At 34.7% G+C, this 15110-nt stretch overlaps 2 protein-coding genes across 2 annotated transcripts in view; one reads left to right on the top strand and one right to left on the bottom strand.

Annotated features, from left to right (window-relative positions):
* Positions 1 to 1014: 1014 nt before the first annotated feature.
* The window catches only part of LOC112592829, a 57994-nt gene continuing 43898 nt past the window's right edge, over positions 1015 to 15110 (bottom strand). Inside the window, exon 12 of the mRNA XM_025336972.1 lies at positions 1015 to 1074. Within this exon, the coding sequence (XP_025192757.1) occupies positions 1015 to 1074 (60 nt within the window). The remainder of the gene's footprint in view (positions 1075 to 15110) is intronic.
* On the top strand, positions 3604 to 4472 carry LOC112592830. The gene is made up of 3 exons (XM_025336973.1): positions 3604 to 3769; positions 4186 to 4376; positions 4440 to 4472. Exons 1-3 carry the CDS (start codon positions 3604 to 3606, stop codon positions 4470 to 4472), a joined length of 390 nt encoding a protein of 129 aa, XP_025192758.1.

The following is a 15110-nucleotide window of genomic DNA, read 5'->3' as shown; positions in this document are numbered from 1 at the left end:
TACACATGGAACAAAATTACGCAATTCATACACGCGTGGTACGGCAATTCAACACAACGAACAGCCGCCTACGAAAATATGTTCCGTTACAGCACCAATCGACACTCAATCACAGATCCCCAACCTACACCACCCCTCCACTCATCACACTCACCTCACGGGTGACACGTGTGATCATTCACAATCGGCTACAGGGGCAGCCACAGGTGTAGGGACAAAGGCAACAGTGACACGGGTGCTCACCTTCACAGGTGACAGGGGCGCGAGCACACATAACTCGTACAACCCCGCGGTAGGTCAGTCTGCGCGCATAATACAAAAGGCGAACACAGAGACAACCTATAGCGACAGTATGGTAATGGCGGTTAACACCGCTCACCAGACAGTAGCTTTCATGGTTAGGAACCAGTTGTCCCGCACGACCGATTGCAATACTGCTAAAACGGCACACAGCCAGACAAAATTCCGACTTCCGCGGTTAGGTTAGCCACTTTTTGTATCAGTTACGTGTACTTTATTTATACGTAATAAACACATTATTGTTCTTAAGAGTTGTAAATTTCATATAAATAACACCCTGAGTCTGGATCTGATATTGGCACGCAACGCCACTGATATTAGTCAACTGAATAGTAATCGAGGACGTGGTTTTTACCGCCAGATGAGCGCTAAATTTAAATCTGAATCAAACGTGACCCCGAGGTACTTGGCCAAAGGAGTCATTTTAATCTTAATCCCATCAAGTCGCAAGTCTAGAGGCTTACTAAGTAAGCCCATTAAACATAAGGTTAAACATCAAGTTTAAACGGTTATTAAGTTAATTATGTAAATTAACCATGTATATTAAAATATTTTTTTTTAATAATATCATAAGAAACAAAAAAAAATCAGACTTCATTCTATGGAATTAATTTGAAAATAAAATGTTATACTTATATGATTTAAAAAAATGATTACAGTATAATGTTTAATCATTAATTAGTTATAGTAATAATAATTATGATTTATCATTAATTATTTTTCATCATCGTCATCATCCGTGTTATTCGAGAAATCTGGAGAATCAATATTATTCTGTAACATAATGTCAAATACATATTAAAATCAAAAATCTTTTATTAATAATATTCTTTACATTAATATTATTTATAATTCATTCTTAAGTTAATAATTAATAAAGAATGAAATTCCTATTTTGTTTTAATAAATAATGACAATAAAAACACGAAAACTACGAAAAATTATAATTACTAAATGAATTTGTAATGTGAAAAGCTTTAGTCATTCTGCTGTTAAAATATAGCAAGTGTCAAACATTGAAGTGTATTTCGCCATTGAGTAGGTGATGGTATTAAAAGAAATGTGTTATTTAAATTCAATAATAAATCTTTGTAAGCGAAAAATGTTTTTAAATTAATGTTATTACAATATAGTTCTTCACAAATATTAAGTTATATTTTCTTATACGTATATTTAATAAATTATTAGTAAAATGGTAAGTTGAAAAAAATTTTGTTAAACTAACTGATCTTTCGAGGCGTGTTGTTGCTTGTAACAAATTAAAAGCTTATGGATTAAATTCCATTAAATGTTAAGAGTACATTTTTACAAAGCTGGGCAGTTAATAGTTAAAAAAATAAATGAATATTAGAAAAGAATTTAGTTATTAAATAAGTCATTTTTTTATAAATAATTGTAACTAACTTAGTTATATTTTTAATATTAAAGTTATTTACAATTTTTTTTTGTATTATAGATTATTGATTCATTGCATTGATTTTTCATTACATACTTTTACATCATGAATGTTTAAGAAAAGTATTTATTAAGTATAATACTACTGTCCCTTCAAGCGCTCACGTAGAGTGCTTATGGCCAGATACTAAGTTAAAGAAGAGGACCTACAGCTGATTATAATTTTGAAAAAACTTATTATTAAAATTTAATAAGCATTTTTTGTAATAATGTCCAGTAATTTAAAATTAAATTGTTATTGACGTGTTTCCTCATAATAAATAAGAGTTAGACTTTTTAATACCGTCATTATAGTTGTTACATAAAATAGATAAAATCAGAATGATCACCTCAGTCGCCGAAAATGGTCCATCATATTGAATGCAAGTACCAGGTTGGCCACAAATCCAATATTGATGTTTTTTAATTTTATAATCTTTATACGATACTTTCGTCACGATGTTTACATTTCAAATTGAATTGCACCCATCCCAACTATTCAACTTGACACTTATTAATTACTTGTTACCATCGTGTGAAAATCACATTTTTAAGTTATTAATTTTGTTGTTTTGAGAATTGTTTAATTACACTGTAGTAGTGTTTATTTTTAAGATTTTAGTTTTTTGCAATGGAGTTGATTGTTAATAAACAGTCCAAAGTGTATTTAAAATGTTGCTTGACCAATTATTGTAAAAACTACATTTCGAACAAGGATTCGATACATTTTTTTTTTGTTTTCTCAAAAGAAACTGCTAGGTAAGTAATATTTTTTTAAATATGTATTTACATTTTATATTTGTTCTCGTTTTGAATAAGAAAATGTATTACTTGTTAATTAGTTCTATAGTTAGGCTCACAAAAAATGAACGCTGACTACAGCGATCCCAAACGGTCGTTTTATATTAGTGATAACCAAAACAATTTAGTGCGATTTTTTAAATATTTGATATACGTATTTTATTATAACACTATTCAACATACATATTACAATTTGTTATATTTTTACAAATGTTATGATTAATAAAAATAAATTAAAGTTACTATTTTAAATATATATCTTACAAAATTATATCTTATATTAAACATAATTTAATTGTACTAAAAAAAAAAAAAATGTAATAACAATTTATAAACGTAAAATAAAATTAAGTTTATACATTTTACAGGTAAAATTAATTTTCATCATCATCATCCACATCAGTACTGCTTTCACTTGGTTGAATTGTTAAAATAATGGGCTCTAGAATAATTTCTCTAGAAATGAGTTCACGAAAAATGAATAATGCTATACAAAATGTAAGGTTAACAGCAGCTATAGACAACTGCTAACATAAAAGGTCAATTCATTGAATACGGTCCTGCCGAAGTATTTGAAATATGCCATAAGACGTACAGCATGCCGTCGCGCCAGCCGGTAATACAGAATAATACTAGAAAATCTAAGAACCTCTGGCCTCGACAATGTTTAAGCTCCACCTATCGGTCGCTAGTGCTCACTTTTCATGGGGAGTTACCCATTTCCGCCAAAAAACATTTCAGGGAAAAAAGTTTGGAAACCAATGGTCTTAATTTTTAAGCAATATATATGTTGTGGTATATATAAAATAAAATAGTAATGTAAAATGTAGGTAATAGCAATAACATTTGTAAATAATTACGAAATTTCGAATAGGTACAACAAGATATACAGCGATAATCTTCGATAATTGTTGATAATCGTCGATAACGGAAAAAAGTATACACTGTGTCATAATTTATTTATAATTCGCACACAATAATTATCTGACAAATGTTAAATTCTTATATTTCGATTCAGTATCTGTTCTGTTCGTTATCAGTTTAACAACAGTTAATACGGTTTTTAAAATGGAATTTGTTGTAAACAAAAGAGGTAAAACGATGTTAATATTTGATGGTTTTAAATATGTTTATGGTTATACGTCAAAAACAAATGTAACTCGGTGGAGATGTTTCATGAAAAATTGTCCGACCATTATTTTGGAAAAAGAAAAAGTAATACTTGAAACGAAAAGTACGTTTTCTATCTACGAGTAAAATAAAAATATTCATTTAATTATTTATGAAAAATGAAATCGATTACAGTAGAAACCGTTTATAATGACGTTCAAAGGACCAAAAAAAAATAGGTCATAATAACCGGTTGTCATTACAACCAAAATGACGTAAAAAAATTTGAACTTCAAAACATACGAGTATTATTATTATCATTATTTATGGAATATTGGAATGTACATATAATATGGAAAAAGAGTAAAGATAAAAACATTTAATTATGTACATATTTAAATTAATTAATTCAATTATTATTTAAAAAAATCTGTTATTTTAGATTAAATTTTGTTTGTATAAAAATCACACCGGTGTCATTATAAACGGTTTCTACTGTAATTATTTATTATATATGATTATCTTTATGCTTTATTATAGGTGATCATAGAGACAATTGTTCAGTCAAAAATATAGATCGTCAAAAATTAGGAACGACATATAAGTGGAAAGCTGTCGAAGATTTTTGTCAAAGACCTAGAAAAATAATACTAGGTGAGATTCAACTATTAAACTTATACAAGTATACAACATATTTAGTCCAGATTATTATTTTAATTGTTTTTCAAAATGTATGTAACAGATTGTGGAAATATAAATTAAGTAATAAAAAAAAATAAACTATTTTTCAGGAGAAATTAATGCTTTTGGAGTTGCCCCAACAATGACAACAAATGATATCTCTATACTACGAAAATGTGTGTACCATGTTCGTCGTCAGTTTTTACCGACGAATCCAACATGTATAGCTGATATTTACAGTGCTGTAAGTTCAGTTAATACTTTGACGACTAATGATGAAGAATTTTTGCTGGTGAATGATGATATTTCTAATATAATAATATTTTCCTGCAATACCAATCTAAAAATGTTATGTAAATCCGAAATAATTTATGTGGACGGCACATTTTCATATTGTCCTTCATTATTTACCCAATTATTTACAATACATGGGTTAGTTAATACGTTTTATATACCTTTAGTTTTTTGTCTACTAAAAGATAAAAAAATTGAATCATATAAGGAAGCATTATTTCAAGTAGTGCAAAAATGTTTAAATTTAAATTTAATATTCAAACCATAGTCAATCACAATTGATTTTGAAATAGCTATTCACCAAGCTGTATTGTTAATACGACCATCCGTAATAATAGTGGGTTGCCGATTTCATTTAATTCAGAGTTGGTATCGAAAAGTACAAAAATTAGGCTTAACCTTAGAGTATAAAAAAAATGATTGGTTAAAACACAGTTTTAGCTTAACATTTTTGGACTCTTCGGAACTATCGGATTGTTTTTCATTTGATTTTATGTCAGACATCCCTGATGACAGCAGATATGGTAGGTACGCCGATTATATCTTAGATAATTCGAATTTTCCGCCAAGTATGTGAGCTTCACATACAGCGAAATTAACAAGAACAACCAACAATTGTGAATCTTTCCATTCTCATTTCAACGAACAATTTTATAAGGTACACCCATCATTTTTTACATTTTTACAAATACTTAAAGATACAATACAGACGGATACTTATACCAAAATTAACAGTGCTAATAATAATACAAAAAAAAAATCCAAAAAAAAAAAAAATATTAAACCGTTTAAAAACTACTGAAGAAGCAATTACAAAAAAAAGTTCCAATGAAATTAATAGGTACACTTTCCGACAAGGTTAGGTTATCCGACAAAAGGTGTTCAGCTTGTTCAATAGAAATAGCATCATTTGGATTTAATAATTGTTTAACTTTTATACTTCTACAAGATATTCACAATAGTAGGACGCGGCATTTATCCATGTCCCTCATCGGGTTATTATGGGCTGAGGAAAAAAATTAATACCTGGAGCTTCTTCTTTAAACATTAAAATACGAGAAGAATCCTTTAAAAATATTTGTTTTACTTTGGCGATAAGTTTATCAACTTTTAGAAAATACTTCTATTGGTTTTAGTGACTCTATATATACAGTGAGCTAGGCAAGTTATGTACACTATTTTAAAATATAAAACTTTAATTGTAGAAGTTGCTTTGACCATATACAGGTTTGCGTCAAATAAAAAAAACAAAACTTCATCGTTACGTATTCCATTGGGCCATAATATAACCATGGACTTATCAAAAAGTTTAGTTATTATAGAATAGTTAGCTTTTTCAAGAATTTTCGTAGCGTGTAAAAATATCTTATCAGGTTGATCAAGTTTTAAGGTTCCGATCACAACGTTGTGTATGAAACGTCCAATCGTATCTGTTGATTCATCTAAAGATACCCATATTTTTTTACCAGTTACATAATTTCTGATCATTTTCATAGTATCATCGTAGCAATCATTTATATATGTTTTACGTAAAGTAGTAACTGTTGGAATTTTATTCCAGTGTAATTTTTCAAAAATGACCGGAAATATATGTTACTAATTTTATATAAAGGAATATTACTTGACATAAATGTTTTACCTAGATCAAACGAAAAATTTGACTTTTCTGTATTTGTGACTAATTGTTGTACATTTGAATTTGTATTGTTGATTTTCTTATTTACTGCCATAGAATATTTAACTATTTTTTGATGTTGTGACACAATATATCGTCTATCGGCACATATTTCCACTTCACACAGTTACAAAAGAGAATACTGCCATTAGAAGAAAATATAGTGTCAGCAAATCAGTTATCTGCTGTACGGTCGTATTGCATTTTTCGTCGGTCGCTTATCGCTATTTCTTTATTTATTACCTATATTTCAGTGTATATCGATATATCATTTGTTTTTACGTACTTTATATTTATTTTATTCTTTCTCCGTCTATTTAAGATGCCCGTATGCAATAAATGTTCCATTAATATTACTAAAGCATCCTTCATAAAATGCATTGATTTTGACTTAACATGGCACGCAAAATGCCAATAATTCACTAAAGAGGATATCAATTATCGACTACTTAAAAGAAGCCAATAACATATGGCGATGCAGCAAATGCGCCAGCGCCAAAATAGCCTCTCTTAGATTCGAAAATCCAATCAACGTAGAAAGTAACGAACTACTTGAGATCAAAGAAATGATTTTACAACTCAGGGATTCCTTTAAAAATCACAAAGATGATACAGCCAAAAATTTTGAAATTCTGAATACTAAATTTAACGTTATTGATAAAACTATCACAGAAAACCAAGCACTGAAGACACACATATCTCAATTGGAAAAACAGATTAAATCCATAGAACGTCGTCAAATCACCAACGACATAATCATTGATGGCGTCCGCGAAAATAAAAATGAAAACTGCGCAATACTTATTAAAAATATTGGTAAATAGCTAAACGTAAACATAAATTACTCGATAATTAATGATTGTCATAGAGTTGGTTCTAACCATAATAATACGCGCCCTAGAATAATCCTAGTTAACTTTAGTAACCACCAAGTTAAAATTGATTTTCTTAAATCTCGACAAATATTTAGGAATTTCTCTAGTAAATTTATTGAGATCCAACCGGATGTACCCATATTTATTAGAGAACACTTAATTACCAAGGGAAATAAATTATTCAAAGAAGCCAGAGACTTAAAAAAAGCAGCTAAACCTTCAATTTGTATGGACAAAAAACGCCATAATCTTCTTACACAAAAACGAAACAGATAAGATAATACGTGTCGACAGCGAGGATACAATTGAAAACATCAAAGGACAATATGAAGATTTAAACTTCCAAAACACAAATTCGTAAATACTAATCTTATATATGTATTACTATTTTATTGTATTACATATTTTTCTCCTCAAATTGTAACTCTTATACTCATAACATATCACACAATTTGCTTTATCTCACTCAATTACCTATCATTATTACCGTGTATCAAACCGTTTATAATCACTATTTTTATGTAAACAATTTATCAATTATTATTATTTAATATTAGCCTTAATGGATTTATCTGTTAACATCATATTCATATCGATCCCAGAATTACAAAGTACATTTAGCCAGCTTATACGAATATTACTTTCTTTCAAATCATTATTTGAACGATATCGCTATCTGCGTTTCCATAACACTAATTGGCTCTACAATCAGTTTTACGATATAAGTAATGAATTGTTTATTATACCCTACACCATATTATAATGAATGATAACACTGATTACGCATTTGCACATGAAAACGTAAATACCGTGAACTCGTTAATTGCTCTTTTGATAATCTAGATACCTTAGTATACAAACAAAACTCAATCAATATATTGACAACAAATATTTGTAGTATTAAAAAACACTTCGATGAACTATGCATTATTCTTGATACATTGAAACCAAATTTGAAGTGATCGCTTTAACTGAAGCATGGCTAAGTTTAGATAACATATCAATTAATAACTTCGTAATAAACGGTTATACAACATACTCCACCACAAACAATAAAAATAAAAATTATGGTGTTGTAGTCTACTTAAAGGACACATTAAGTGATATCGTTGTTACTGAAATCAATACACAAGCTTTAACAGCCCTAAAGATCTCTTTTAAGATGTCAAAAATTGACTTCTTAATTTACGCGATTTATAAATCACCCAATAGTAATACAGATGTAACTTTACTCGAATTTAATGATATAATACTTTTAAATTCCACTTAAAAAACAGCTAGTTACAAAATGTTATTAGGTGACTTAAATGTTAATTTGATCAAGCATTCTAAAATACGAGAAGAGTACCTACTGGCAATGGCACAGTTCGGGGTTGCATCGCTTATCAATACCATCACTAGACCGATTTCAAATACCTGTATAGATCATATTTTTATTAAAACAAAGTCTCATGCTAACATAATACCAATAATTGTACTCTCTAACATTACGGACCACTACCCGACAATTCTTAGTTTAAGCAATATATTAGATAAAAGAAATAATACGCCAAATTCACTTAAAATATTAAAAACTGATAATCAAAAACTATCAAACTCAATTGAAAACCACAATTGGTCAGAAATACTTGAATTCACTGGTGTAAATAAAGCCACTCAATATTTCACTAGTACTTTAAATAACCAAAAAAAACCAAGCCTCGGCGGAAATATCCATCTCCTCAAAAACCAAAAAATTGAAACCATGGGGGCCACTACCACGATTATTAACTCAATAAGACAAATAGACCGTCTCTATTTAAAAGTTAAGAAACACCCCATTAATTTAAAATTAAAAGATTACTACATAAAATTTAGAAATAAAATTACAAAAATAATAAAAAATGCAAAGATCCTTTACTATAAAGCAGAATTACTAAAATCTGGAAATAACACAAAACTTAAATGGCAGACTATTAACAATATCTTAGCAAAAAAAAAAGAAATCAAGTCACCTTAAAGAATTATTAAATAACTCTAAAAACAAAAATGACTATATTGATGAAAACCCTGAATATGTTTTGGCTGAAAAATTTAATAAGTAATTTACAAATGTAGTTACCGATTTAATTACGTCACTAAAAAACCGTAAAAATACCTACAATTACACTACAAACTTCGACAATAATTCGCAAAACAAGGATTGGTTTAATAATTTCGACCCAATCACTCATGCTAAAATTTTTGAAGCTATCTCTAAATTAAAAAACGGATCTTCATCCGAACTAGATAAGATATCCTCTGATTTACTAAAAAAACATAGTTTATCATTTTGTAAACCATTAAGTCATATCTTTAATCTATGCATATCATAAAATAAAGTACCAGATGCCTTTAAAGTAGCTATAATAACCGCCATACATAAGGAAGGTCCTATCTCAGGTCTCGAGAACTTTCGTCCAATATCAGTTATCTCAAGCATAGCTAAAACATTTGAAAAAATCATAAAAAAACTACTTATATTCTTCTTAGAATAAAAGAATCTTCTTTAGAATATCAATTCGGTTTTAAACCTAATAGATGCACGGGCCAAGCATTAGCTAATGTCACAAAACTTGTACTGATCTGTATTGGTCCTTACTGGCTACGAGGACATTCCCGAGCCTGTGGAAGAACGGGGCGCTAGTCGTCATTAGGAAATCGCCCGATAAGGACCCGACGGAGGGTAGGTCATACAGACCCATTAGCTTACTCCCAGTTCTAGCTAAGGCACTGGAACACCTTATCGTGGCGAGAATCCGTAAAGATACGGACATCCATATGTCGGCCAGACAATTTGGTTTCACCAAGAACCTATCGACCGTAGATGCAATGACACATGCCTTCGACTGGTCAAATGAAAGGCGGGAGAAATACGTCGTAGGCGTATTCCTGAATATATCGGGGGCTTTTGACTGCCTCTGGTGGGCGCAACTAATAAAAGATCTTGAAAAGGTTAAATGCGGCTCTGGGTTGATCGCCCTGACAAAGAGTTACCTCGACGGCCAAATGGCCCACTTGGCGATTGGAGACATGACACTCTCGACGACCCTAACAAAGGGTTGCCCGCAGAGCTCGGAGTTCGGTCCCGACCTCTGGAGGTACGCGGTCAACCCGCTCTTGTTATCTTCCCCCCGGGACAGAGATAGTCGCATACGCGGACGATATCGCGTTACTCATCTCCAGGAAACACCGTCCGGAGCTCACGGACGCGCGAACGCGCTGCTAGAAATAGCGTCGAGATGGGCCACTGACAGGAAACTACTCACCTTCTCGGCGGCCAAGTCGCAGACCTTGTGGATCAAGGGCCAACTAAGTAAGCCCCTTGACTTGCGACTTGGCGGGACTAAGGTAAAAATGACCCCGGAGGCGAAATACCTCGGGGTCACGTTTGACCCGCAAAGGAAGTTTAGCTCCCATCTGGCGGAAAAGGCTGCGTCCTCGGTAGCGCTATTCAGTCGACTAATATCTGTGGCTAAGGCAAACTGGGGCCTTAAAGAAAGGACGACAAGGATCCTGTACAAATCGGTGTTCCTGCCGCGCATGAGCTATGCGGCCTCGGTATGGGCCGAGCGCTGCATGGCGCAGTACCGGCATAGGACACGGGCTAACACCGCCCAAAGACGCCCGTTACTGGCAATGACGGGCGCGTATAAGACCACGTCGACGATGGCGCTCCAGGTCATAGCCGGAGTACCTCCCCTCGACTTAGAACTAGTTCGGCTGGCTAAGATCGAACGGGATAAGAACGCCGTGAGGAGAGGAAACAAGTCGGCGTCAGAAGTTGCTGGAAAGGCGAAACAGTATTACGACACTACCATACGCCTCTGGCAGGAGAGATGAGTCGCCAGCGACAAAGGTAGGCGGACGGCGATTTGGTTCCCGGACGTACGGCGCAGGCTCGAGAGGCCGTGGTTCGTTCCGGACCACTACATCTCGCAGTTCGTGACCGGTCACGGGAATTTCAATTCGTCGCTCTGTCGTTTCAACCTTCGAGGCGAGGCACGTTGCCGATGCGGTCTTCCAGAGGAAACCGCGGAGCATGTGCTATTGGATTGCCCAGCATATAGCCAGAAAAGAAACAAGCTCGCAGCCGCAGCGCAAGCGGAAGGTGTGGACTGGTCGTACGACTGCGATACCATGACCTCCACGGAGGCCATGTTCCTTGTGTTCAAAAACTTCTCCCGGGAAGTCCTAGAACGTAAAGACGTAGGACGACCCCCCGGGCACGTCCCGGACCCCTAATTTTTAAACCATAGCGGACGGGCGTGTGGCTAGAGGGCATATGTGCAGGGCACGACGGACTGCCAGAGACATGGGGACAATCTCTCCTATCCACGCGGGCACAAATCGTCCGAGTGGGCCTAGCCAGATCGACCGTCGCTGTCATCGATGGCGGTGGGGCGAAAGCCTGCGAAGTACCGGATAGTGGCAGGCGAAGCGGGACCCGATAGCCGGACCAAAAGGGTCCTAAGACGACGCCCCCACAGGATCGTCGAACGCTCTCCGTACTAAGACCCGCCTAGCCGGGAGCGAGGGACGGGATACCTTGTGGTACGAGCTGAATGCCCGACCTCCTCGGTGACGGGACGCACGGAACATCTCGCGGGGCGAATTGGGTGCCTTCACTCCTTATGAACAAATTCTTGCCTAGACCGATATCTCGAACTAGAGGGGCCAGACCACCTGTCGGGCGAAGCACGTGCACGTATTCACTTCGCTCGGGGCTTAGGTTAGGTTAGGTACGAGAGAGGCACCGGCAGAAACGGCAATCTGTCGATAAAGAGCAAAACCGTACGCGCTATAAAGGGGTCGTCGCGGTACACACAGCGGTGCCCCGATCGACCTGCTTGCGGACAAGGCAGTTGCGAAGGCCTGAACGCCGGGTTTGAACCTCGTACCACGGGACTCGAAGTAAGCCCCGTCGAGTCGGCTTGCCAATAGCGCCTCGACGCTCCGGAGGTGTTGGACCCGAGGCGCACGACCGCTTGGACTCACCGAGGACTCTCGCTCGCCCGCACCGGGAAAGACACACTTGAGGAAGGACTCGTGATGGTTGTGGGAGTACCGCCTTAGTAGAATGGGTTTGACTCATGCAATAATCCGTCGGGCCCTGGCCGCGGCGGTCACTCATTATGACGCTTGAGATGAGGTGGCGCCCCGGGCGGGACTCCCGGAGTCATCCGGGGTTATTGCCCGGAAGAGACAACCTCGCGGTTATACAAAGGGGCTGATTGTCTCCAGGGCAACCCGGGAGAACTGGTCGACCCCGCAACACATGGAAAGATGATCTGTATTGGTAGTTCTTGAAATGAAGTATTCCAAAACATTGAAGTCGATCTTAAATTGATCCATTATTGGTTGAGCGATAACAGTTTATTTCTAAATCTCAATAAATCAACCATCTTACTCCACTCACTGTCTAAACAAACTTTACCACACATACACAATATAAAAATCTACGAATCCTACTGTAATACATTGGAAAGTTGTGATTGTAACTCGGTTAGTATTGTCAAAAACTTTAGGTATTTAGGCATAGAAATGTGCTCTGATATGAAATGGATCAACCAGATTACATCCGTCACAAATAAACTAAAAAAAATTATATACATAATGAAAGAATTGCGTGAAATATTGCCTTTCAAAAATATCAGAACTATATACCTAACACTATTCGAGTCAATAGTATCGTATGGCATAATCGGATGGGGTGATGCCTACAACAACGCTCTTCTACTGCTCCAGAAATGCCAAAACACTATACTCAGTGTCGCAAACAAAAAAAATTGGAGATATCAAACCGAAAAACTATTCAAAGACTTTAATGTCCTCAATATAGAACTCTTATAACTAATATCAATCACCATATATTTGAAAAAAACATAATCAATTGAATTCTATAAACTATGGGGTCAACACCAGATATGCAGCTAGTACATTTTCCTTAGATTGGCCCTCAAAAACAAATTGCCGAAAAGTTTACTATTTTTTGGGAACACAGATATTTAACTTGATGCCTAATGATATGGTTTATTTACCGCAACCCATATTCAAAAAAAAAAATTTACCACTGGCTACGATATGAATATGTGTGTTGTGTACACGAAATATTTTATAATTGGGAAATAATAAGATTATCTGTAAAATGTACAATGTAAATGTTAGATAAGATACGTTTGATATAGCGGTCATCGGTGACAATAAGCGATCGGCCGTTGATCAGTCGCAGTAAAACCGTACCTATGTAAGTACGTGTCGTAGCCGCTCGATAGGTGAACCAGCGAATAAAAAGTAAACTAATGCCAATTAAGTTGTTATTTAATTAACTTGAATTAACCTGAGCTAACGTAAACATTGGTCCTTCGTCCGGGATTGTTCAAATCGTCAATTAGTTTCAAAGTGCGAATTAAGTGTTACATGCGTTATTGTGTCAATCAGTTACCGGTCAAGAAAATATTATAAATGTATTAATCAGCGAAAAGATCGTGCGAAATACAGTCCACAGAAATAAAATTCATCCACAGAAGTAAATAAGTAAAATTCATCCACAGAAGTAAAGAAGTAAAGTACATCCACGGGAATATAAGGTAAGGCGTTTCCTATTTTATTCCTAAACTTAATCCTAAGCGGTTTTACCCGAGTATAGTGTATACATAAATAAAGTACAGATATAGGTATAGTCTCTCTCTCTCGCGTTCTCTCTCTCTCTCTTGCGTTCTCTCTCTCTTTCGCTATCTTCAAAATAGCACAGTTAGACATCGGTCGTGAAGATGGGAGGAAACGAGAATTTAATAACGAAGAGAGGACAATTGAAAGCGTCGATAACAAGATTTTCGAATTATCTACAATCGCAGAATGTTGATTCGATTGAGGTAAAAGCCCGGCGTGAAAAAATAGAAGAGGTATGGGCAGAATATGAGCAGGTTCAGGCGACTATAGAAATGGAAGAGGGAATCAGTATCGATGTACAAAACAAGTATAGAGCGGAGTTTTAAGACTTATACTTCAAAACTATGGCTACAGCAGAGAAAATCGTTATAGCAGCGGGCTCGACTATATCTCAAGACGAGAATAGAAATAAAAGTCCCGACACCGATATACCTAATGCGTGTATAAATAAAGTATTGTCGTCGGTAAAGTTGTCGTCGTTGAGCGTACCGGTATTTACCGGCAATTATCAAGAATGGGCATCATTTTATGATATATTTTCGGCACTAATAGATAACAATACGTCGTTAACAGCAATAGAAAAATTTTTTTATTTACGCGAATCATTATCAGGCGAGGCATTAAGTTCAATTAAATGTTTGGAAACAACAGCTAATAATTATACCATAGCATGGAAATCGTTAATCACCCGTTACAATAATAAAAAGGTGTTGGTCCAAGCACATGTAAAAGCGATATATGATCTCGAAACGGTGGGCGGTGATTCGGCGAAAAAATTAAGGCAGTTTACGGATGCACTGAATGGACATTAGGGTGGTCGTTATTTATAGAGGTACAATTTTTTTTTTCAAATTTGTACTCCATGACCCCCTATATTTGTTAAATAGCATAGTAAAAGTATAAATGTGAAATTCTACTATTATTGGTCAACTCCTTCACGTGCCCCCCGAGGGTTGAAGTTTGAGTAATAAGGGTTGTCGATCAATAATTTACATTTATCTTACGAAAAAATAAAAATTGGTTAAATATGCATAGAATAAAATTTATAAAATTTTTTATTCTACATAAGAATTATTCTATTCATAATTCTTGTCAGATAATTATTTTTTAAATAAATAACATTTAAATCATTTTTAAAAATAAATTTACAAAAATTGGTATTTTAATATTGTTTGTGTTATTAATGATTGTAAATGCTTTATCATTGTACATAATTGACAATTATTGAATATCGTGGTTAAAAATAAACT

Source organism: Melanaphis sacchari, unplaced genomic scaffold (genome assembly GCF_002803265.2).
Source record: "Melanaphis sacchari strain LSU unplaced genomic scaffold, SCAv2.0 Contig1967_pilon_pilon, whole genome shotgun sequence".
NCBI lineage: Eukaryota > Metazoa > Arthropoda > Insecta > Hemiptera > Aphididae > Melanaphis > Melanaphis sacchari.
The sequence above is the reverse complement of the archived record's forward strand: the minus strand, read 5'-3'. Positions and strand labels throughout refer to the sequence as shown.

Coding starts and splice junctions, on each gene's coding strand:
- LOC112592830 (XM_025336973.1), top strand. CDS start 3,604: ATGGAATTTGTTGTAAACAAAAGAGGTAAAACGATGTTAATATTTGAT. Junction 3,770..4,185: donor AGTAATACTTGAAACGAAAA/GTACGTTTTCTA, acceptor GCTTTATTATAG/GTGATCATAGAGACAATTGT. Junction 4,377..4,439: donor TTTTAATTGTTTTTCAAAAT/GTATGTAACAGA, acceptor ATTTTTCAGGAG/AAATTAATGCTTTTGGAGTT.